The sequence below is a fragment of the Artemia franciscana genome, chromosome 19 (genome assembly GCF_032884065.1).
Source record: "Artemia franciscana chromosome 19, ASM3288406v1, whole genome shotgun sequence".
NCBI lineage: Eukaryota > Metazoa > Arthropoda > Branchiopoda > Anostraca > Artemiidae > Artemia > Artemia franciscana.
Genome location: NC_088881.1, coordinates 2,411,955 through 2,438,977, shown reverse-complemented (window position 1 = coordinate 2,438,977; position 27,023 = coordinate 2,411,955). Strand labels below are relative to the sequence as shown.

The 27,023-nt window shown below is 35.6% G+C and overlaps 1 protein-coding gene across 1 annotated transcript in view; it reads right to left on the bottom strand.

Moving 5' to 3' along the window:
- The window catches only part of LOC136039166 (bifunctional coenzyme A synthase-like), a 40,468-nt gene that overhangs the window by 10,203 nt on the left and 3,242 nt on the right, over positions 1 to 27,023 (bottom strand). The window contains exons 2-4 of the mRNA XM_065722676.1: positions 26,745 to 26,942; positions 8,632 to 8,886; positions 2,232 to 2,414 (exon numbers count right to left, since the gene is read on the bottom strand). Coding sequence (XP_065578748.1) covers positions 2,232 to 2,414; positions 8,632 to 8,886; positions 26,745 to 26,942 — 636 coding nt within the window. The remainder of the gene's footprint in view (positions 1 to 2,231; positions 2,415 to 8,631; positions 8,887 to 26,744; positions 26,943 to 27,023) is intronic.

The window sequence follows — 27,023 nt, the reverse complement described above, 5'->3', positions numbered from 1 at the left end:
AAATTTTCTTCTCCCATTACAAATTCTCGAAGGAAAGTTCCCCCAGCATATCCCCCTCTTCTCAACCCCTCCCCCAAACCAAAAAAATCCTCCTGAAAACGCCTGTATACTTCCCAATAACCATTACTATATGTAAGCACAGGTCAAAGTTTGTAACTTGTTGCCCCTCCCACGGGGACTGTGGGGGGAGTAAGTCGTCCCCAAAGACATAGTTATAAGGTTTTTCGACTACGCTGAATAAAATGGCTATCTCAGAATTTTGATCCGTTGACTTTGAGAAAATAATTAGCGTGGGAGGGGGCCTAGGTGCCCTCCAATTTTTTTGGTGACTTAAAAAGGGCACTAGAACTTTTCATTTCCATTAGAATGAGCCCTCTTGCAACATTCTAGGACAACTGGGTCGATACGATCACCCCTGGGAAAAAGAAAAAAAAAAAACAAAAAAACAAATAAACACGCATCCGTGATCTGCCTTCTGGCAAAAAATGCAAAATTCCACATTTTTGTAGATAGGAGCTCGAAACTTCTACAGTAGGGTTCTCTGATACGCTGAATCTGATGGTGTGATTTTCGTTAAGATTCTATGACTTTTAGGGGGCGTTTCCCCCTATTTTCTAAAATAATGCAAATTTTCTCAGGCTCGTAACTTTTGATGGGTAAGACTAAACTTGATGAAACTTATATATTTAAAACCAGCATTAAAATGCGATTCTTTTGATGTAGCTATTGGTATCAAAATTCCATTTTTTAGAATTTTGGTTACTATTGAGCCGGGTCGCTCCTTACTACAGTTCGTTACCACGAACTGTTTGACTGACATATACTCTAAATTTCCTAAAACCAAACTGTTCTTCTCTTAAAACTTTGTCTACAGCATCTATAAGTCTAAAAAGTACCATCATATTAAATAATTTTGCTTCAAGCGGAAATCAGGTTAATGCCTCTATCATTACCATACTCATTCTTATCAACTCTCTTATGGAGAGTTTAATTTGAGTTTTCCTAAAAATCGCTAGGTACTTCTCCTTCCTCAAAAATAATGTTCACAATCTTCAGTGGCTCATCTCTACCCTCACAACCACCATATTCTTTGGCAATTCTAGATCTTCGGCAATTTTGTCCATGGCCTCCATTTCATACCTCCTCAATTTATATTTTAAAGCTTTCTCCACTTTATTTACATTCCTCTTATTTTCCCATAATTCTCAAATAATTCTTGTTTAGGCCCTTTTCCCTCTCTATTAATCATAAGGCATTTTCGCTAGCATTCCTAGCTGCGTTTTTGACTTTTTGACTCTTTTCCCAAAAACACGATCAGAGACCTCACAAACTAATTTCCTAAAATTTTTCCATCCATTTTCTACATTGTCAGATTTTAAACTCTCCAGTTTAGCATTCAACTATTCCTGGAAAGTTTTTTACTTTCTTCCTGGAAAGTAGCTTATGGAAAGCAGTATATGTTGCATATAATATGAAGCAATAATTATTGTTCGTTTCAAGTTTGAGTTTGATCTTTGTCTCCATCATGAAAACTTCGCTTTTTTTAATGATAGATTATTCGTTTTTTGTTTAATAAATAATGAGACACTCATCACCTTGTTTAGGGCAGCTTAATGCGGTGGAATATCAAATTCTAGTAGATTATTTATCTCTATACCGTGCTTAATTTCCAAACAAACTTTTAAGTGGGTGTTTTTTTATATGGTTTAGCATAAATTTATAGGAAGGTATTGCAGTTTTTTTTCGTAGATTTGTACATACGTAAGTAATGTATTCAGAAATCAGAACAGCTTCATTTCGAAATATTAATATCAATGTAAAATTGTTTCCAATAAAATCTCTTCAAGACAATTTATCGCCAGACATAATTATTTTCATTGCACCAGATATGGAAATATATCACCGCGACTCGCTGTTAAAGAAAGCAAGTTTCAACACTTTCCACTTATTTAAATCTTAGCTTTTAGGTTAACAGCATCGACTTTAAATCAATACACAATCAATATACATATAAACCTAGTATATATACATACAAACATAATATACATATATATAAACATATGCATATGAACATATAAACATACAATATACATATAAACATAGGAGATGAAGAATCAAAACCATAGCTAATTTGAATCAAATGGAACCCGCAATGAACTCGTTAAGAGATACGCACTCTGACGCTCCAGTTCCCAATAATTCAATTAAAGGAAAAAAGTGGGATAACTTACTTCTTCAGGAGGGATAATAGCCACCCAAACTTCATGACAAAATTTGTTCCAGTTGGCTTCAAGCAGGACCGCCGCATCGAGGACTACTATGTCCTTACCTTCAGTGCGCAATTTTTTAATTTCTGCTTTTGCTAGTTCAGCAATTTGTGGCCAAACAATGCTATTGAGCTTATTCAAAGCATCCTAAAGTAGACGAAAATTTTCAGTCATACACCGTTAAGTACAAAGTTTAGCTGAACATGGAAGGAGGGATGGGTGCAAGGCAGAAACTTTCTCACTCAATGGAGAGTGAGGAAGAAATCAATTCAATGCATCAAGAAATCAATTAAATGCAGCCACCTATGGGAAAAAAAATTATAGATGGGAAATTATGGATTCAAAAACTTAATGCCCAGCCCAACCCCACATTTTTAGTAGAATATCCTGCTGAAATTTAATACATACGAAAATGTTTCAATTTTTATGAGTCAAGGAGAAAAGCGGCCTATGGCCCTCCAATACCGCCCTCTCCCACTTAGCCTATGTAGAATTATTACATCTTGAAGTGGATCATACAGACACTAATGACGCATGATCGAAGGCATCCTTCAAGTCCTTCAATCCCCCTCCCTAATCAAGTACTCAGCGGTGAAATAGGCAGTATGCTGTTTTATTGATTGTTTTGAAATTTACACGAAAATAATCTGGGGCTAATGGACAGACGGGGTGGATTTTAAAAGTAAAGCCTATTTGCGAGTCTTATCTACCTACCATGCTAAGTTGTCTTGATTCAATTGACAGGCAGTTCTTCACAGCAAACTTAGACGGTTGAACTTCCTACCCCAGAAATGAGCAGGTTTCAAAATTTCCTAGTTTAGGAAAATGTCCTCTATACGGAGAGGAGCTCGTAAGTCATAATCTTTAAGGATTTTTATCTTCACGGGAGAGGAGTTACATACTTTTGTTAATTACCATGTCTTTTATTCGTTTCCGATTAAAGTAGCGAAATTTGTCTTCATACAAATAAGACTATAAATAACAACGGAGCGCAGTGACACAGTTATGTAATTATTAATAAAACGTATGTGAAAGGCATCTAATGACAGACAGAGAACAAAATTGTACTTACTATTGGAAAACAAATAATAGTTATAATTTAATGGGGTGAAGTAACAAAGGATTAGCTTGTATATATGCAGCGTTTTAAAAGTGAAAGCATTGATTACGGGTCAGGAAACAACATGGTTTTAAGCATAAAATCTATATTTTAAGAACAAAGGAAATTATTGTCTTTTTTTAAAGAATAAATCCTTCAAAGGGTAAACGATTTTAACAATTTTGTCGCTAAAACCGATCAAAGGTGGCTCTTGCACTTATGATGTTGAATTGATTATAAACTAATGCAAGCTCAAATATGAATTGCGATAGTTATATCTTTCTAAGCCGAAATCTTCAGTTTTCAATTTTCCAAAGCCGTTAATTTTAGGGCTTTTTTCCGCTGTCCAAACAAAAAACTGTTAGCGAAAATTTTTTTCCGATAAGAGTATTTCCGCCGTCCAACTAAAACTGTTAGCTAACATTGTTAGAGAATATCTTTAACAAATCGAATACTTATTGGAGAAAACTGTTGGAGAATTTATTTCTGTTGGCTAACAATTGTGTTTTCGCCGTCCAAACAAATACCTGATTGATAACATTGTTGGGCAACAGCTGGGCTGCGAAAAACCCTTTTTACTGCGCTTACACATATTTAGCTGCAAGCACTAACTGACATTGTAAACTGAAACTTGACTGTAAATGAGAATCATTCTACCTAGAGCACAATTTCATCCTGATTTTCGCCACTTAGCCACATTGATTTTTTATTTCTACCTAGAGCACAATTTCATCCTGATTTTCGCCAATTTTAGCCACATATTCTTTTATATATAACAACTTATTTCATTTTTTTTATCTGTAATCGGAGATAGTTGTTAGTTAATGCAAAAACATGGGAAACTATAAGAGTGGAAATTTTGGCAATTTAACATGGAAAGATAGGAATTGAAAACTACTAGCGCCAGACGCATTTTGCCCTCCCATCTCTCCCTTTCCTTTCTATCAAAATCCTCCCAATTCGACTCCTTCTTACCGTATCGCCACGAAACCCCACCTAAAGCCTATTAGTTTTATCCCTCGTGTCTACCTTGTCAATGTAACTCAGGTCTGAGACTTTTCGCATTTAATAATTATCTTATAATAAATTGTGATTGTTCTAACTTCCGTTCATCTAGAAACAAGTTGTAATTTCCCTCATCATGCTTCGTCTATATCCTTGTCCGTCTCCCACCTCCAAATCCCCAGCTAAATTCTTCTCTTACCCTACATCTTCAAAGCATCATAATATTAAATTAAAACCTCATCCAGGAAAGTCTCGAACTCATCAAGTCTCCCTGTCGCGATTCTTCATCAGTTTGTTTTTCCTAAACTTTTAGTTACTATTGCTGAAAGTCTTAATTTTGAAAAGCTTACCGAACTCAAGGTGCTTTCAGAATCAAATTCAATAGATATTAGAGCTATTACTGAAGTACAGTTCCATGAAGGTCCCTACAGGTCCCTGCGCCTGACAAATTATTCAGAGTTTATTAAACTCCGTCGTTTAGATCGTCCCCTCGGAAAAAAGGAGTTGTTTTACTCTTTAATAAGAATAACCTTCATCCAGAGGTTATTCGAGTCCCTAATTTATCCGAGTATAATGAAATCCTCTGGCTAAGTGTTAGGCCAAAAGTACTACCTCGTCCATTTAATATTATTTTTGCAATAGCTGTTTTCTATTGCTCCCCAAATTGAAATATCAATTCAAAACATAGATTCATCCAGCAACTGCAGACAAGTGCTGATTTTGTTATTTATAAGCATCCTAATGCTGGCCTTTTCTTAGTTGGTGATGCCAACGACCTCGAAATAGATTCTTTTTGCTCCTCACTTAAAGTAAAGCAAATTCATAAAACTCGAGGAAATACCTCTCTTGATGCTATTATAATTAATATATATAATTTTTACAGCCCTCCCTCAGCTTTGCCCCCATTAGGTGGGAGTTATCATCTTTTGATTGTTTTATCCTCCTCCTTAAATTTTGAGGATTCTTTCACAACCACTTATGGCGCTTACCACCCAATTCAAAAATTGTATCTTCTTTCTTTTGCTATATGGCTGAATAGTGAAGATTGATCTAATATTTATAGTTTAAAAATCTTGATGAGAAAAGGGCTACGTTCCACAAAAAGCTAATTAATAAATATTAAATTTACTTCCCAAAAAAATATTTAGAAGGTTCTTCAGTGATATACCCTTTATTAACCACACTATAAAACTAATAATTAGAACAAAATTGTAGTTTTTCAAAAATGGTAAACCGGAGGAAGCCAATAAACTAAGAAAATCAATTAAAAGAGAAATTCGTAAATTGGCACGATTGTACTACAAAAATAAGGTCGAAGAGTTATTCACTAATAAACAAAAAAATTGGTATTCCACGTTTAAAAAGCTGTGTGCCAGGAGGCATGTGCAGCTTCACTTCAATCTACCCCAATCACCTGATGTTACTACCAATAATCAAAATAAGTTCCTCGCTTCCATTGTCCAGAGCCTTCCAGCATTGTCTGACCAATTACCAACAGAAGCCCTTTCCCCTTTTTTTCCACTGTTTCCCCGTCTGAGATAGAAAGAGCAATTGAAAAACTAAGAAAAAGTGTTTATCCTTTGGATATCCCGTTTCCTCTTATTAGTGCCTTCAGTGACTTCTTTTCAAAGCTCTTGTCTGTCCTGTCTAACGGGTCTACCGACTCTGCGCGAATTCCAACAATTTGGAAAACAGGGTTTCCTAACCCATTTGAAAACATAAAAGCGGAAAGCCTGGTTTTGAAGGCGTTCGTCCTCTTACTCCTATTTTCTTGAAACTTTATCAAGGATTCCCTGCAGATTGGCTAAAGGAAAAAATCCTACCTCTTACTGACCTTGGGCAATTCGGGAACCTAAAATCCACTTCTACTTCCCACTATCTCGTTTTTCTTGTTGACCACAACGAGAAAATCCTCGAAAACCCAAATTCCTGGCTAAATTTAATTTCCATTGACCTTCAGAAAGCATTTAACCTTGTTAAAGACAGTATTTTAATTGAGAAAATTGCAGCAAGTTCAATAATGATCCCTTACTGGTGAAATTGGTTGCCTCCTTCTTAACAAACAGATTGCAGGTTGTCAAATACATGAATCATTATTCAAATCCTCTCCCTGTTTACAATGACATACCCCAAGGTACTCTCCAAGGTCCTTTTTCGCAAGGCAACAGCCTTGCGAAGGAATTTCCTGGCCGATCGAAAATTTGTTGATGACCTAACAGTTGTTAAACTTGCTTCAGAAATTTAATAAGCGACCCGATGAGTATCCTCAATAAAATTGGAGATGAGACCTTGAACTTAGATATGACATTCAACCTCTCTAAGTTCATGATAATGCCGAATTGTGTCCTCAAATCTTCGCCCTATTTTCTTAGTCCTTTCCCTCCTGAAATTTCTGTTTGCCCATTTAAACTACTTGGCGTCGCAATTTCTTCAAATTTAAAGTGGGATATCCACGTTAAAGACATCATCCATAAAGCTACTGTGTCTATCACCCTCCTTAAGCTCCTAAATAAATTTAGCGTCCCCCTTCCCTTTCCTTAAGGATCTACACGTCTTTTGTCCACCCACATCTTGAATATACTTGTCCAGTATGGCACCCTGGTATCTCTCACGAAGAATCAGAAAAAACTGAATCAATCAAAAAAAGAGCCTTACGAAGAATTTTCAAAGAACCATACTCTCTGCTCCTAAAACCGCTAGTTTGGAAACCCTAGAGCACAGGAGGGTTTCGTTGTACCTCCGTTTTGCAAAAAATGCAATAACAAACCCTCAGACGGCAAGCAATTTCCCAAACGTAACTCCCCATCCAGATTACGGCCGCCTCAAGCTGTTTCTGAGCCGATCCCTATTTTGGCACCCATTCACTGCGTTACTTCCAGTTATGAAAAAACTTCCATCCCCTTCATCACATAAAAAAATGAATAAAATACCTAGTTTCTCCCTTTTTTTACTGGCTGAGGGTGCTGCCCAGGTTCTTGCACTTATTTGCTTGTTTTGCCCCCCCCCCCCACTCCTTTTAATTTTCATGTATTGAAATTAAAAAGAGTAAATTTCCCTTTTAATTTTCATATATTTTATATTTTGTTCTCTTTTTTTGTGTTTATTCACTTATTTTTGTCCCCTGCCCCCTTTTTTTGACCATTTTTTTTTTCCTTAACTTTTTCTTTGACTTTATGAAGTTAAATTATTGATACTTTTTAGTGCCCCTTTTAATTATATATATATATATATATATATATATATATATATATATATATATATATATATATATATATATATATATATATATATATATATATATATATATATATATATATATATATATATCTTTCATTTTTGTATGCATTCACTTATTTTGCCCCCCCCCTTTTTTAATGTCCTTTTAATTTTTCTGACTTGTATTTGTTTAAATCTTGTTTGACCCAATTTTATATTTTTAACTTTTTAATTGGCTTTTTACAGTTAATTTATTGACTCACAAATGATTATTCATTATGATTTTTCTTTTTCGTTGTTTTTTTTTTTTTCACATTTTTGCCAGTTTCCGTGTAATCATGGGATTTTTCGACTCCGAAGTACGGAATCGGCGCTTTGTGGGCTTGTTATATAGATTTTTTTGAAATAAATATCTCATATATTATCTCAATATTTGACATAAAGGCTAACTCGGCTCTGCTAGAAATTATTATAGACTTTTGGAAATAATTACCTTATTACTTCAAAAAAAGATTGAACTAAGCTTAATTTTTACTTATCAAATTATACTAATTTGGTTAAGAATTAATAATTAAAGGTCAGTTGAAATGGATCAATAAGTTAAATACATAACCTGATTAATAAAATAAAATAAATGAATTAAATTAAAAAAATGAACAAAACAAATTATTGTTAATAGGGATTAAAATAAATGATTATAATTGATTAAAAATCTTACATTCTTTGGGTTCGACCAGACGTCTCTGAAAGTAGCCCGAGCTATTTTTCTTCCTTCCCAATAAGTTCCAATGGCGTTTTTTTTTTCCTTCATTTTTTTTTTCGCTTTTCTGTTCTTTCTTTTTCAAAGAATTTCGCATATTCCTTGAGTCTATCCTGATTTTATGAACAAAAGTTATCTCCAAGGAGTCCTTGTTGTTTTGTTCTTTTATGACCGAATCAGAAAATATATCAGATAAGATAATTAGTCAATTACCAACACTACCAACATCTTTCTACAGACAAAGATTTCGTTAAAAACAAAAAATTACTAGTCCGTTCATTTACCCTATTAGAAAAAACGATTGAACCAAGAGCCTTCCGGTTTATCGTGCCGTTAGCATCCTTAATTTCATCTCCAAAAGCTTGCAAAACATCTTCAAAACATTTTGTCCCAGGTAAATATGCCCGATGACCAAGGGCATCACAATCGACGATGCCAGCACCTAAGTTTTCAAGACGTTTCGCTATTGATGATTTGCCACTTGCTATTCCACCGGTTAAACCAATCACATGCGGATGAATTGGAATATTTTCATTCATCTAAAAATAAAAACGTACTTAAGATACATTTTTAAGTTAAAAATTACTTTTAAACCAAATAAGTCGTCAGAAAATTACCTAGGATCAAAAATGAGAAGTTAGATAGCATAACAAAATAAAGCGAAAAACTGTGGAAAACCAATAGAAACCTGACACAACTCTGCATATGTCCTAAGTTAGTGTTCCTAAAATGGTAGTGCGCCGAAAGTGCTGCCAGTTTTTTTTTTACGAAATCAAAATGTTTTTTTTTATTGTTTAAATAGCAGCCGAAGTAGAGTTTAATGAGACAAATTGAATCGTAAGTTTAGATTGTGTTATCATTAAAACTTTCTTTCGTGTTTTGTATATATTATGTATGTAAAAGTAGTTTATAGCGATGGAAAATATTTCTTGTGCTTTTTTTAATTGAGTGGATTGTTTTTTTGTTTTTTTTTATGATTAATATTTTCAAATATTCTCCTTTTTGAGAATAAAAGGATTTCTCATTTTTATGTGGGAGACATAACAGACCACCAAAATAAAAATAATGAAATGGTAAGAAAATTAAGAGAGGCTTCCTGTGGTGTTTTATTACTGTGGACGCGTTTTATTACTGAAAAGACAATATTTTTTTTATGGATTGTGGTTTGAAATATGACCGGTTCGGCTGCTAATAAAGAAAAAAGTGAGGGCGACGCCCAAGGTTGGAAACTGAATTTATTTTTAAATTTGTCATCACTGAAAGGAGTGGAAGTGGGATTCTTGTAAAGAAAAAAAGTTTGGTATATGAACCGGCACTGCGCTAGGAACAGGATATTGGACATGAAACCACATCTCAGATTAAAATTAAACGAAGAAACCAAATTATGAAGGACTAACATTCCAGTACGAATAGTCTCATCCTTTTCATTGATCAAAACAAATTTTTTTTTATAATATAACTTTCATTTATGTTTTACTATGGATAATTTTATTTCGCCTTAATATTATTTGTCTACCAAAACGAAAACAAATTATTGTTGATTGTAATTCAAACGCATCCACTTTTTCGCGAGGGGTACTCAGAACCGTCAGGTATGGGGGAGGGGGGGAAGGAAAGCCCCCACCCGATTTTTCGGTCATTCGGTAAAAGAATAAGTCGGTAAAATCGTGAAGCAAAGCGCCATGGTTTTTCCGACACCACTAAAATTCTTTGTTCCGTCAAATCAAGACCACGAAAATACTGACATGTCATCTACAGTAAGTTCGAACTTGATCGGTATACGCAGCAGTTTTAAAGACTTCTACCGTGAGTTTATAGATGGTGCCAAAATTTTCCATTTGGTTGAATAAAGAGTATTAAAGTAACGACACGATTTGTACCGAAATCTGAATCTCGGTCGGTAAATGCAGCAGTTTTACTGACTCGTGCAGTGATTTTACGCATTGTGTTCAAAACAGGCATTATACTAGGTATGGAAAAAAAAACAGTCAGTAAAAATGACCAGCCAGTCGGTAAAATCCCTTACTCCCCTCCACCAAAACATTTTGGCTAGTAACAACCCTGGGGGTACTCAGCGTTGGGAAAATTATAAAAAGGATATTATACGTGTCAAAATTTCGATAAACACTGTCCTTGATAGTTGATTAACTCTTTAAGGTATATATATATATATATATATATATATATATATATATATATATATATATATATATATATATATATATATATATATATATATATATATATATATATATATGTACATATATATATATATATATGTACATATATATATATATATATATATATATATATATATATATATATATATATATATATATATATATATATATATATAAATAAGTTGTTTGTTTGTCTGTTGACTGGCGTCATGTTTGTGTGTCGACTGACGTCGTGTTTTTCGACTGACGTTATTATAAGGAATGAGCATTATGCCGTCATGAAGTTGTTTGTCGACTGACGTCATGTTTGTCGACTGACGAAATTACAGACCGGGACACCGGGACACAAATGACGACCGGGACACTCAAAGAGAAATTACAGACTGGGACACAGGGACACAAATAACGACCGGGACACAGGGAATATAAATGACGACCGGGACACAGGGACACAACTACAATGGGGACGCCGGGGGGCACAGAGGGGATATATAAATGACGACTGGGACACCGGGAATGTTCGATTAGCAATCACCATCAACAAAGCTCAAGGGCAATCATTATAATAATAAGGAATAGATCTGAATACAGATTGTTTTTCCCATGGACAATTATATGTTGCAAGTTCAAGAGTCGGTAAACCTGACAATCTATTTATATGCACAGACAATGGGACAGCGAAGAATGTTGTATATTCGCAAGTTTTACGTAGTTAAAAACATATATATAATCAATCTATATTCACTGGTGGGACACAGGGACACAACTACAATGGCGCGTAACTAATATGGCGCGAAAAAAGCTAAAAAAAGAAAAAATCTAAAAAGAAAAAAACTTAAAAAAAGGAAAAAAAATAAAAACGGCAAAAAACTAAAAAGAAAAAAACACCGGGACATAACTGACGACCGGGACACAGGGAATATAAATGACGACCGGGATAAAGGGACACAACTACAACGGGGACGCCGGGGGGCACAGGGGGATATATAAATGACGATGGGGACACAGGGAATGTTCGATTAACAATCACCATCAACAAAGCTCAAGGGCGATCATTAGAATAATGAGGTATAGATCTGAATACGGATTGTTTTTCCCATGGACAATTATATATTGCATGTTAAAGAGTCGGTAAACCTGACAATCTATTTATATGCACAGACAATGGGACAGCGAAGAATGTTGTATATTCGCAAGTTTTACATAGTTAAAACATATATATATATATATATATATATATATATATATATATATATATATATATATATATATATATATATATATATTCACAGGTGGGACACAGGGACACAACTACAATGGCGCGTAACGACTTACGCGCGAAGGGGGGCTTGGGGGGCGCGAAGCGCCCCCACCAACTAGGTGTTGGGGTGACGCGAAGCCCCACCCCAACAGCTAGTTATCAATATAAACTAGTCAAGCCATGGGTAATCAAGCCATTTCTGATGGATAATGCTGCCAATAGGCCACAGCCCAGTAGAAAATACTGGTAACCATTATATGGCCTTATTTAAAGAAATTAGTGGCATCAAGTCAAGGAAAGGAGTATTATCTTGTAAACTAAGACTCACGCTGAACCATATTCGTTGAAGTCCAGAAGTGTTAGTATCTTAAAAAAAAATTAGGCTTGTCAAAAGAATTCAATCTAGAAATTGAATTTTAAAAAAATATGTTTTTTCAACTGCAAGTTCAACTCTTCAAGCTCAAGTTTCTTAGTATTTTTTGGAAAAGGTTCTTATTGTTCTAATTAAACGACCATTGTGTTTCAGTAGTCGTTCTTAAGGAATTGGGACAAAAAGTAGAACTTTAGCGTAAAGAGCGAGGAATCGCGTTATTACGAGTTATAATGTTGCTCCTTACTTTCAGTTTATAAAAAATTGTTTTTTATTTAATTCCTGATTAGTCTTAGATGATACTTGGAAATTGTCATCCTCTACACGGACCCCCCCACCCAGACGGAAAGATCCCCTAGACAATTTAATCCCGGCAAAAATTTATCCCGGGCAATTACCCTTAACATCTTCACATGTAAAATTGAGTCAGCGAAGAAAAATTAAGACAAATATAAAAAATTTCGTATATGAATTCTAGAAAAATCAATCACTGACTAATTTCCGCTGAAAAGTTCACCTCCTGAAACTTTTCTCCCCATGGAAAATTCTCCTGTGGAAAATCCCCAAGCATCAAATTCACCCATCCCCCCCTCCAACTAAAAATGTATGCATAATTCCCAATAATAAAAACTATACGTAAACAATAGGCAAATTTAATTACTAAATTACCTTTCCCTAGGGGCTAGGGGGTGTCAGGTTGTCCCCAAAGGCATGGTTATTGTGCAATTCAGCTATGCTGAATTATACAGCTATCTCAAAATTTTCATCGGCCGACTTTGGGGGAAGGGGGGCAGGAGGGGGCTGGCTGCCCACCAATCTTTTGGTCACTTAAAAAGGGCACTAGAGCTTTTAATATTCATTCGAATGAGCGAGAAACCTCTCTCCTGATATTATAGGAGCATTGGTTCGATATGATAGCCCCTAGGAAAAAAAATAATAAGAACAAAAATAAACACGCATCCGTGATCTTTCTTCTGGCAAAAAAAAACAAAAAATTTCACATTTTTGTAGGTTGGAGCTTGAAAGATCTACAGTAGGGTTCCCTGATACACTGAACCTGACAGTTTCCTTTTCATTAAGATTCCTTAGCTTTAGTGGGCGTTTACCCCTTTTCAGAAAATCAGGCAAATTTTCTCACACTCGCAGCCTTTGATGGGAAACATTAAACTTCATGAATCTTATATATCAGGAATCAGCATGATAAGCCAATTCTTTTGACGTATTTATTGATATCAAAATTCTGTTCTTTTGAGTTTCGGTTACTATTGAGTCACATCGCGCGTTACTTAGTTCGTTGCCACAAACTATTTGATTTCCCCAATATGGTTAAATAGACACTTGTCTATATGATTCAGCGTTATTTAAAGTTAAAATATCTGTGATTTAGCGATTATGTTTTCCTTAGCGGTTTTTTCTCTCCGGAGTGATTTATCATTTGTTTGTGTTGTCTTGTTATTTAAAGGGTGGTAGTGAAAGAAAGATGATGGGATAAGTTACATTTTTATTAGTTTTTGCGTCATACCAAGTTCAGGTAGAGCCGCGCTACTTCCCTTTTACTTTTTCTTCGCCTTTTCTTCTTCTTCTTCTTCCTTCTTATTTTAGTCAATGAAAAAAAACTTGGTTTTTATTTAATTCCTGATTGTTGTTCAAATTAATACGGGGAAATTGTCATCCTTTCGGTGACAATTCGGAATTTTTCTTCGCCTTTTTTTCTTCTTCTTCCTTCTTATTTTTGTCGATGAAAAAAACTTGTTCTTTTATTTAATTGCTGATTGTTCTTTAAATAATGCTGGGAAATAGTCACCCTTTCGGTGATAGTTCGGAATTTATCTTCGCCTTTTTTTCTTCTTCTTCCTTCTTATTTTTGTCGATGAAAAAAAACTTGTTCTTTTATTTAATTGCTGATTGTTCTTTAAATAACGCTGAGAAATTGTCACCCTCCACAGGATAGAGGCGTTTGTTTCTATGTTTTATGCAAATGAAACCCCTATTTATTATTTGAGGCTTTGGGTTGATCTGAAAATAAAGAACTTTGATCTGAAAACAAAGATGGTATCAGAAAACCTTGGAAATCTATTGGATTTACAAGTGAGTATTGCTAAAATCTTAGAATTCTTTCAGATCTTTAAGATTTACCTGATTTTCATAAGATCTTGGAATTCTTTGACGCGTCCAAATCGAATCATAAATAACCAACAGTACAAGCATTGTATCATGGCAATATTATCGTAAATCATCATGATATCATCATAATTATCAATTGGTAGGACAGTGGATTGATGCTTGGCTTAGCAATACGAGGCCGAGGGATCTATCCTCGCTGCAGCAAGGTTGGACGACAAGCTTACCTGTAAAAGACTCCTCAACTGAAACGTCAATTCGACGCCCTATACGCCAGCAATTGCTCTGAAGGATCTTATCAGTTTTTATCATCACAATCAATTGTAGATTTAGGATAACTGGAGCTGATGACCAACATCATCCTCGTAAAGAATAAGTTTCACAACATAAAATTTATGTCCACTAGTGTTAGAGATGTGTGGCATGAAGAAAAGGATGATATTGATCTGTTTTCCAGAGTATAGATTGTTTACCAGGGTATAGATGGACTGATGGTTGTTTTGACAGTTATAAAAAATCAATGGCAATGGGAAATGTTTAATGGCATCCTTCACAACTTCGTTACTTTTCCTCTTAGTATCTTTATGAAAACAGTTATTTCTGGGTAAATTGAACAGTCTGAACTGTTGGAGGCTAGTCTCTTGCAAACAGATGATATCTGTGCAATTTTAGACTCATATATAGACCTTTTTGATAATTTAAATAAATTAACTGAGGTATAATGTGTCAATGTGACATATCTTCAAAAGCGTCAAAAAAGCACTAATCCTGTTGATCCCAGTCACTTATGACTGGTCATTAATGACTCATTAATATCATTAATGACTTTATCAGTCATTGATAAAGGTTGAGTAAACAAACAAAAAAACCGCAGTTTTTTTTGTTTCAAGAAATTGCCTGTGACCAGAAATGTACTGCAATTCCTCTAGGAATGGTTTATTTAAAGTCATGGGCGCTAAGCCCTGTCTAGCCCTGTCATTATGGCTTTTTTCGGCGAAGTTGGCCAACTGAAGACAGCTTTTTCTTCACAAGATTTGTCTTTCCCTGAAAAAATTAAGGAAAAAAGTCATAAACACGGGTGACTTCGCCTGAAAAATTCGTAACGAACCCACAGCTCAGTGCTTCCACTCTTGAATCTCAAAATTCGGGGAAAAGTTTTAAAAATTCGGGGAGTTTTCGGGGACAAGTCTTCAAGATTCGGGGGATTTTCGGGGGCACGTTCAAAATAAAATTTCGTTGCCAAAAATTTGGTTGCCAAAATTGGTTATAGCTTCATTTTCAAGCTCAAGTAGGGCTTAGGTCCGCGTAGTAAATCAAGTTTTTAACAGAGTAGGTTTTAGAGCCAGAGTACGGGATTGGAACCCGTATAGTTTTTTTTTGAACCTATAGCTAAAAACGATTATTGCTGATATTACGGACAAAACCTCAAAACTGTTTTCAGACAAAAAAAATAGGCTGAATACACGCTGAAACTTTGTTGCTTTAGGTTTTATATTGCCTTTGCTGCTTTATTCTCTTAGCCCGAAAACAAGACTTTTATGTCATTTATTTTTAGAAAGACGACAAAACTAAAGCATAGAAAGGCAATAATTGCAAACGCAGCAATATCAAGTGCAATGATTTCTCAAATTAATAAATATTCTTCGGCAAGCAAACATGAACTTACACCAGCAATTTATGAAAAAAATCACCTGAAAGCAAGGAGCGACAGTAATAATTAAAACGAATAGAAACAATAACATAATAAGGGGATTGCCTCCTCTGAACACCCGACTATTCACGCTGATGATTTTAGTACTTAAGCTTCTCACTGTTCTGTTTAAACTACAATTATGTTTCGGGAGTCGTTCTTACAGAATCGGGACTAAATTCAAACTTAAGCGTAAAGCAAGAGGGGACAATCCCATTCATATATGTAATATATTTTTTTCATTTTAGTGTTGCTCCTTAATCATAATCTCAGACAAAAAAACTTTCATTTTATTTCAAATGTTTTTTTTTTAATGCCAGGAAATCCAGCTCCACCTCCACGGAAAAATTATTCTTCTCCCCAGAAAAATCGTCTAGACCATTCAGTACCTTTCAAAATTTATCCCGGACAATTACCCTTAACATCTCCACACCTAAGTTTTAAAAAAACTTAAAATAAATAAAAAGAATTTTGTTTGGGAATTCCCCAAACACATCCTGGCCAATCCCTCAGTATAAAGTTTCCCCTCAAATTTTATCTCCCGAAAATTGCTTCCCAATGGAAAGTTGTCCCTGCGGAAAATCCTCTTGCAGAAAGTTCAATCCATTACCCGAAAAAAGAATGCATACTTCCAAATAGCAGATATTATACGTAAACAATGGACAAATTATATATTTTCAAGACCTTTCCCAAGGTGCTGTGGGAGGTCAAATTACCTTCAAAGGCAAAGTTATTGGGTCTCTCAACTATGCTGAACAAAATGGCTACGGTATCTCTAAATTTTGATCAAACGATTTAGGGAGGGGGGAAAAGGCTCGGAAGGGGGCATAGTTGCCATCCATATAGAAAAATACATGTTCTGGGAAAGTCCACATTTTGCAGATAGGAACTTTAACCCTGTACAATTACGTTCTCTGATACGCTGAATCTGATGGTGCTATTTTTGTTAAGGATCTTTGTGATTTTTATGGAGTATTTTCCCCCTTTTTCAAAAATTAAGTAAATTGTCTCAGGCTTGTAGTCCTTGAAGAGTAACACTGGACTTAAAGTATCTTATATATTTGGTACCAGCATAATAAGTCAATCCTTTTGATATGTCTGTTGTTTTTTAGAGTTTCGGTTACTATTGAGCAGGGGCGGATCCAGGATTTTCTTTAGGGGGGCGCGCATAATAGGTTGCTCTGATAAACTTGAGAACAAAGAAATGCCTGCAATTTAAAGGGAAGCTTGACAACTATGCCCGTAAGTAGGTAGTGGAAATGGTCATAATCTAATCCAAAACCTGGTGAGGGTTAAAGTTCTAATAAAGCTGTTGAAACTGAAATGGTACAAAAATATTGATACAAAAATAGTAAGTTATAAAAACCATCCCGCCATAAAAAAAAAACAATAAAAAGCTGTTCATCATCTATAAAAAAATGATATTTAATATTTTCTGCATAATTTTTGGCCTTAACACTTTTGACCACTATAGATAAAAATGCATAGAAAACATTTAAAACGAGAGTTTTGAGTTTTTGAAAATAGTGTTTTAATAAGCAGTGTCAACTTTGACGAAAACTAAACAAAATTCTACTTTTCATAACAACGTAGCGTATCTTTCCATGTTTTAAAGTTCGATATATTTCACTTAAATTAAAGAATTTACACTTTTATAAGAAAAAAGTCTATTTCTCAATTTCAACTCCCGCCACATCTATTTATTAAAAAGTCGTTGCCTACCTCAATCAAATAAAAAAAAACAAGTCTTTTCAACTGAAAGTAAGGAGCGACATTAAAACTTAAAACGAACAGAAATTACTTCGTATATGAAAGGGGCTGCTTCCTCATCAACGCCCCGCTCTTTACGCTAAAGTTTTTTACTGTTTTAAAAAGAAGAGTTGAGAGAAAGAGTCAAACTTTAGCGTAAAGAGCGGGGCGTTGATGAGGAAGCAGCCCCTTTCATATACGAAGTAATTTCTGTTCGTTTTAAGTTTTAATGTCACTCCTTACTTTCAGTTGAAAAAAACTTGTTTTTTTAAAATTTCTGAACGTTTTTTAATCATTGCATGTTTTGATTTTGGCTCTCCGCGGAGGAATAATTAAAACAAAATTTGTATTTTTTTTGGCTAAATGGCTTTCTCATAATTTTGATCGAATGATTTTGATAAAAAAGAGCGGGGGAGGAAGCTTAGTTGCCCTCCAATTTTTTGGTTAATTAAAAAGGCAACTAGAACTTTTAATTTATAACAAATCTTTTTATTAGTAAAAGATATGTGTAACTTATAAATTAGCTTACGCAAAGAATTTTTTATTTTCATGTTTTTATTACACATATGAGAGGGTTCGCCCCCTCGTCAGTACCTCTCTCTTTACACTAGATCTTAAATTTTGTCCCAATTCATTAAGAATGACCCCTGAATCACAAATGCCGTAGAATAAATAGCTGACATTACTAAAAATACACTAGCGTAAAGAGTGAGGTATTAGGAGGAGGTGAGCCCCTCATATGGGTAATAATTTCTGTTCGTTTTAAGTTTTAATGCTGCTCCTTACTTCCAGCTGAAAAAAACTTTTTCATATTTATTTTTTCATTGTTTTTTTTTTAAATAATGCTAGTAAATCCTGCGTTCCCTTCATGGAAATTTTCTTCCCCCATGACAAATTCCATGATGGAAAGTTCCCCCAGCATATTCCCCTCTTCTCAACCCCTCCCCCCGACCAAAAAGAATTTCGATGCGTAGACTTTGGGAAAATAATTAGCGTGGGAGGGGGCCTAGGTGCCCTCCAATTTTTTTGGTCACTTGAAAAGGGCACTAGAACTTTTCATTTCCGTTAGAATGAGCCCTCTCGCAACATTCTAGGACAACCGGGTCGATACCATCACCCCTGGAAAAAAAACAAATAAACACGCATCCGTGATCTGCCTTCTGGCAAAAAATACAAAATTCCACATTTTTGTAGATAGGAGCTTGAAACTTCTACAGTAGGGTTTTCTGATACGAATCTGATGGTGTAATTTTCGTTAAGATTCTATGACTCTTAGGGGGTGTTTCCCCTTATTTTCTAAAATAACGCAAATTTTCTCAGGCTCGTAACTTTTGATGCGTAAGACTAAACTTGATAAAACTTATATATTTAAAATCAGCATTACAATGCAATTCTTTTGATGTAGCTATTGGTATCAAAATTCCATTTTTTAGAGTTTTGGTTTCTATTGAGCCGGGTCGCTCCTTACTACAGTTCGTTACCACGAACTGTTTGATATTTAGGTGAATGTTTGTAATGGCTAGTCCTGGCAGTCTAGAGTCATATCAGTTTAGAGCTCTTCATTGTGTTGCGAGAGCAACACTTTGGTTTTGTCCCGTTTTTTTTTCCTATGCCGCCAATCTCAGCTTATTCCAGGAAACTGGTAAGGGTCTAACCTGTGCGGTTTTTACGGAAAGTGTGGACCTCCAGCCGGATTGATGAATATGACATTACATTTTGGAAAGCTCAGCAGAACTCTTGCCTGGGACCAAAAAGGATGGGTTTTGCTTGTCCACGAGCCAGAGCCTATGGTGTGCGAAGTGAAGCGGAGTTATGTAGCCTATGTCAGAGGGGAGCATCTAAACTTGTGCAGCCAAGCTTTCATTTCATCAAACCATGCTTCTTCTTTCGAGTCGATAGCTCCGTTCTAGCAGGCAGGCAGGCAGGCAGGCAGGCACCACTTTCATATTGAAGATGGACTAAAATCTTTAAGTGTTAAATATATGCGGCAGCTAGCCGGCCCCACAGCCAATATGTCTTCTTTGAGTGATAAATAGAAAAATTTACAGAAGCAAAAATGTGATATTTTCCCACGGGTCCGAAAGTGCTGCCATATTAATTTCTACCCATTTATGTTCGTGATTTCAGCTGAGTTTATCATTCGATTTTTCGGACTTGAGATTGCGGTAGAGAAATGGTATCAGATGTGCCTAATAAAATTTAAAAGTTCTCTCATTGCTAAAGAAATTGGAGCCTATCCTTTGCTCCTTTCTAAGTGGTGACGTTAGAAAGTTGGCCTACGGCAAAAAAAAAATCAACTTTTGAACTAAGACAGATAGAATTTTTTTTCGACGGCAATCGATAGCTCTTGATGAGCTGATCAAAGTATATGACATTCATTTTTTGGTACAAAATTTCTTCATGAGGTATACCAGTTTGGAAGTTTCAAGGGGTTGACAACTTCAGTAGTAAGGTACACACTGAAACGAAATGTAGGCCGATACAAATTGTGAGACATATAGAGGAATGGTAAGCAAAAGTCGGCTGTTAGGTAATAATGAACTTCGGCAATGAGGGGCTATCAACTTTTGCTAGTTGGTGTATCTATTATTTGTTTCTAGTGTATTTGATGGTAAAGCCAATTTAGTTCCAGTGGTAAGACATGGAGGTGACTTGTAAGTAATAACCTGCTGTTAGGCAACAGTCAACTTCAGCGATGAGGGGTTTGCAACTATGCTAGCTGATGTACCCAGTTATTTGTTTCCGGTGAACTTGATACCTATCACAGGAGAGGGACTTATAAGTAAGAATCGGTTCACTTTGGGCGAGAAACGGGTGTTAGTTCATAATCATCTTCGGCAATGAGGGGTTTGCTAATTTTGGTAGTTGGTGTACCTATTATTTGTTTCCGGTGTATTTGATGGTTAAACCAATTTGTTTCCAGGGGTAAGACATGTAGGGGACTTGTAAATAATAATCGGCTATTGGGCTACGATCATCTTCAGTGATGAGGAGTTTGCAACTTTTGCTAGTTGGTGTACCCATTTATTTGTTTCCAGTGAACTTGATGTCTATCACGGGAGAGGGACTTGTAAGAAAGAATCTATTCACTTTGGGCTAGAAATTTGTGTAAATTGGTGCACATTGTATTCGATCTCTTTAAATCTGACAGAATTAAGTGTTTACGCAACGGGTACAAACGATAACGTAAAACAGTGAGGTAGTTTTTTAATAATTAGTGTCACCGATGGTATTTTAATTCTGAAAAGTTACAGATAGCTTTATAATACCAACTAGATTATATAAGATATTGTTCCAAGTTTTCATCCGTCACGATGTCTACGATTGAAAAGGATAAAGGTCAACTGGCTGCAAAGTCAATTTAGTCCCTTCTTTCGATACTATTTTGTTGTTGTTTTTTTTTCAACGCTGAGGAATAGCCGTTGATCATATGATTACTGATCGATGGCGAAGAAACAAAACCAAAGTGTTACTCTCGCAATACTTTAGTCGGCGAAGTTGACTTTTTCTCTTCTATTCATCCAAAAATGTTTGAATAAAGACCAAAATCGTCTGAAAAATATGAACTCTAATGAAGATGCATATAGGTATTTGATTCAAACTAAGTAAACGAGTCGAAATACTCCTTAAAAAACAAATTATTAAGGGTTGGTTGTTTTTGTATTTGATAGGTATAGATTGGTGATTTAAATTGTCAGGGTTTCAAGCTGTGGTAGATTTCTAATTATTATTATTTAATCTTGATATTTTCTGATATTCATTTCAAACGTTTAAATCTCGATACGTCTGTTAAGCACAAATATAAAAATTTGAAATTTGACTCAGATATAGCATTAAGTAAAAAAAAATGTCCTGTAAAATTTTTGATTTATAGAATAACTAATCGTGGAAATATGATTGGATGGAATGTATCAAAGTAAGTATAAAAATCCTCAGTGGTATATATAGCAGTTTAGACAATTTTATGGACAAATCTATGCAACCACTAAATAAGAACAATACAAAAACATAACTATATTTTGTGATTCGTTGATATTGAGAAGGTGAGAAATTCTGAAGTAATATTGTAGTTGCATTCCATTTCCGTGGTTAGCTCAAGCTGCATGAATTTCTACTTTTTATTAACATTTTATTAGAAAATGTTTGAAAAAAAATCAATGCCATTCTTCTGATTCAAAATGAGGATTCAGAGACCCGTCTATACAAGCTATATAAAAAAGATAAACACACAATTATTTACCTTCTTTTATAAACAGTTTTTCAAAAATGTATTTTTCTTAAATGATTACTCCAACCTTGGAAGGAATATTTCGACTCAAATACTTAGTTTTAAGTATATATTTATAAGAACTTTCATTAAATTCCTGAAGAGTTTGGCCTAGGTTTTAATATTTTAAGATGAACAGAGGAGGTGATATGTCATATAATACACAGCTTTAATTTGATGAAAATAGGCAGTAAAGTGGTCACCATTTCCTCACCAAAATCCAAAAATGAGATCAACAAATCTGCTGGACCAGGCAACATTCATCCAAGGTTACTGAAAGAAGCTGCATGCATCATCACTGCACCCCTTACAAACATCTTCCAATCCTCGCTTAATTCCGGCACTATTCCATCTGATTGGAAAGAGGCACATGTGGCCCCCATTTTCAAGAAAGGGGATAAATCGAGAGCGGAAAATTACAGACCAATAAGCCTAGCGTCCGTCGTTGCTAAGCTTCTTGAGAGAATCGTGAATGATGCGTTCCATGACCATCTTACAACCCACATGATAATTTCTAATAACCAACATGGATTCCGTCGCAATAAGTCGGTGGAAACGAATCTACTTGAAACTTATAATATCATTACCAAGCTCCTCGACGCTGGTATACCTGTCGACCTGATTCTCCTTGATTTATCTAAAGCGTTTGACAAGGTCCCCCACAGAAGGCTTTGCATAAAGCTTCTCTCTGCAGGCCTGAACCAGATGACGGTCGATTGGCTCATGTGTTTTCTCACTAAACGCATACAGAGGGTCAGACTGTTTGGATCAGGTGGTCAGAGGATGTACTCCAAACCTTGTAATATCATCAGTGGTGTTCCACAAGGTACAGTCCTTGGCCCAACCCTCTTCTTGATTTACATCAATGATTTAGTCACCAGGGTCAGCAATAATATCACACTATTTGCCGATGATTCTAAGCTTTTCGGTCCAGCACACAGCGCATGCCTCCAAGCCGATCTTGACCACATCAACGAGTGGGCTGAAGAGTGGCTACTGTCATTCAACATCAGCAAATGCTGCGTCTTGCACTTTGGACCAAAGAATGAAAACGCAGTGTACTCAATGTGGGATCCTGAGAAGCGAACAAGGATTGATCTTCAAACCCACAATGAAGGAAAGGACTTATAATCAGGGACTTATGTACAATGAAGAAAGGGAGCTGATAATCAGCTCAAGTTCCACTCCCATATAAGGAATTTGGTTTCTAAATCTAATGCAGGACTTTGCCTACTCAAGAGGTCAATTACAAGCAGATCACCCAAAGTCTTTCTTAAACTTTATAAGGTCATCATAAGACCGAACCTTGACTTTGGAAACTGCATAGCCGCTCCCCAATATAAAGGCGACACGAGACTTCTTGAGGGCGTGCAGAGGCGTGCCACCAAGGTTATAAATGGGCTGAAAGACCTCCCCTACGATGAAAGACTAAAAAAACTCAAATTACCCACTCTGGTGTACCGCCGCAGACGAGGTGACATGCTGCTTACCCATAAACTCTCTAATGACACATCTAGTCCCCTCAACCTGAATATGTCCTACCAATCCCATACAAGAGGCCATTCAAAGAAACTTCCTAAATGCCATGTGAACACTAGAATGCGTCAAAACTTCTTCTCCTAAAGAATTGTCAATGACTGGAATTCCTCTCCGAGTCTACAGTGTCAGCAACCTCACCTATAACTTTCAAGAAGTCACTGGATAGCGAGTGGTCATGCAGGAACTGGAAATACTGCTGGCAAGATCCATATCAGTAACAGATGTCAGTCATCATCACTCACAGAGCAAAACAAATCCATTGGACCTTATCGCTCTGAAGTGCGAATTAAGGTAATTAAGGTAATAATTTTTGCACTTTTCAAACATTTACTTTCTATTATTCAAATCCCTAAGAACAATATTGTTGAAAAAATCACCCTGCTTTGCAAAAAAGCAAACCTAAAAACCGAAACAAACAGCCAAAAAAAATAATGATATCAATTTCTTCACCTCAGTGTCTTAGCAAAATTTGAAAACAAATTTTTGACAGTAAAAAACGTTAATATTTTGCTTTTCAACCCCGTTGTGACAGCACAATACTGAAATATCATTTCGACAGCCTACGAAGTTAGGATTTTAAATTTCCCCTCCTTTTTATTACGAAATGAAGATTTTCGCCTCCCAGTTGGCTTTTGTGGTAATACAGACAGAACCGCACAAAGTGACTAAAACCTTGTTTCAAACTTGTTTGCAAAAAGAAACAGTCGTACTAATTAAAAACCTATTAAAAACCAGTTAAAAAAAAATAACTTTCGTCCCAACCCAAATCAGAGCAAATGTTCCAAACACGAATCCACCACCTCACATGGGGGTGTGCGCCCCCTGCTCCTCCTCCCATGGATCTGCCGCTGCTAATGAGCCACGTTCTCCTGTACATGCATGGGTACAGAGTTACAGTCTGTACCCATGAACTATCTGATGACTGCCATATTTACATAGAACCTTAAATGCTGAATAGAGATAAAATCATCAGATATTTGGTCTATTATCATGTAAAATAAAGCAATAAAAGTCACTTCAAAGTATTTTGTTTTTGGTGTTCCAAAATCAAAATAGAATGAGCGATTTAAAAAACGATATACAGCTAGAAAAATTGGAAGAATGTGACAAAATTAGCTTACTATTAAATGTAAAGTCTAGAGATAATCGTAGCTTCTTCTTTACTAGTTGCATCAGCCTTAACATATGACAACATTTTTTCCATTCCTATTCACAATAAAAGAGGAGGAGCCCGCATCCAATTGTTTCATTCCCATTTTGGTTTGCAAAATGGAGTTTTCAATATCATATGTTCGCCAGCGTACCATAGTATAAAGTTGCAAAATTGTATTAAAATTGTGGAACGAACAGTGACCCTTCCAATAACTCTATTTTCGGGTAGATTAAGGGAAAAGAAAGAAATTCGGGGAATTTTCGGGGATTCGGGGAACGTCATTTTTTTTCGGGGATTTTTCCTGATTTTCGGGGAAATCCCCGAAAATTCGGGGATAGTGGAAGCACTGCCACAGCTTTAGCTTTGTGAGATTCAACAATGACTGAAAACAGGCAATGGATTGGATTAAACAATTTACTGTGGACCTAAACAGACATTGTAATGGGGGGAGGGGAGTTTCAGACGGTTTTTGTTAAAATCAGGCTTTTGTTTTGATGGAGTGAAATTTGAATTCACCAGGAGTGATTCTTGACTACAAAATGTTGCTTCCAGAATCTGTACACAACACGATACTTCACAAAAATACCGCTACCTATAATAAGTACCCTTTGCCTAGGAGGGGGTTTCAAATAATTCCTTGAAGGGAGGGTTGCTGGTTCACTAAAATGCTAGGGGAGGTGCAAGGTATCCTTTTCAATGAAAATTAAACAAATGTATTTTTACCATTAAGGGGGAATCACGTTTTTTTCCAATAAAAGACCAAAAAAGATATTTTTCAAAATCTAGAGGGGTGTATCGCCCCCCCCCCCCCAAATATCAGCTCCTGCTTAAAGGAAGAATTCTTTCCTTTAAAACAAAACTGTGTAACTTGGCAATGATTGTTAACCGGATACTTTCTTGTTGGACAAGTTTCAGATCTTGCTAGCTTTCAAAATATTTTAGAAGGGCTTTTCTATCCATCAAAAAGAGTATCTGATACTGAATCTTATCAAATATTTATGAAAACATTATCTTATAAAATATTTACATTGAATTTGCATTGCAAGTTTTACATACATGTGTCCTTACCTTACAAAGTGTCCTTAGTTTACATGTGTTTACACATGTAAACTTTACATTTAGTTTGTTAGTTTACATTTAGTTTACATTAGTTTACAAAGTGTGTCCTTAGTTTACCTTACAAAGTGTCCTTAGTTTACAAAGAGTATTGTATTTCCTTGATTCAAAAGCTGAAGTGTATTACACATTTGCTTAGAAAGAAAAAAAGGCAAGAGAAAGCTTAGATTCATGCCTGCCGACAGCCGGGGGGAGGGAGGTCGAAGGACCGTTTTTTCTGTTACACTTTCAACTTTTTAAGAACCATCTTTTTTTTTAGAATGAACTCTCTCTTTATTAACTACTAAATTACAAAAACTATAAATACACACAACCGCCCTGGGGAAGGCTCAAACAGCCTGATGTTGGACGGCTGCAATCCTCTGATTCTCAACTTAATTTAATTTAAAAAAAAAATTAAAGAAGTCATCTACAATCACTATAACTGCCTTTCATCAGGACTAATACTCTAATTGGAAAAGGAGGGAGTACTTCACTTCCATGGCTGACTCCCTCTTGCAGAAAGTTCTTGTTTTGACATTCAATCGAGCAACATCTAGTAAATATGCCGGTGCTCTGGTTGAGGATGAAATATTCATCAAATGATAGATGAACCACTTCTAGATGGGGATGACAAGAATCAAGAGTTGGCTTTCAATCCAGGAAAAGCCAGTGAATACATGTAAGCCAGAGAACCTCGTTGGCCCTATATGACAAAAGATTATACATAATCAAAAATGATATAAGCAGTTTGCTATCGCTAGTTACTAAGAAAAAATAGGAAATCTTAATAATTCAACATCTTCAAAGAAAAGACATGGTTGCTATGTCTCCCTCTAGCAGAGAGCGCGGGATTATTAGACACTATTAGTATTCACAGGATTACCAGCCCTACCCCATTGTTCAATGACATGGTGGCAGAATTAGAGATTTAATTGTGCGTCTTGAATTATAAAAAATTAAGCAACTCACTTGAAACGGTTTAATTCTAGTGCCAAGTTTCTTCTTCCGTAGAGAGCTGGAGCTCATTTTATCTTCATCTCCTGGTTCTTTATTTGTGTCCTCAATTAAGGGTATTCGATGGAGTTTCAATGGTGAAAGACCCTTTTCTAATCGCTTCTCATTCACCCTTTGCCCTCCTTTGAGTGTCTCGTGGCTAACAACAATCAACTGAAAAAGATAATTTGAAGCTTTGAGCAACCCATTTTCCACAAAATTTTTAAGAAAAAAATTTTGCTGATTAAAACTTTT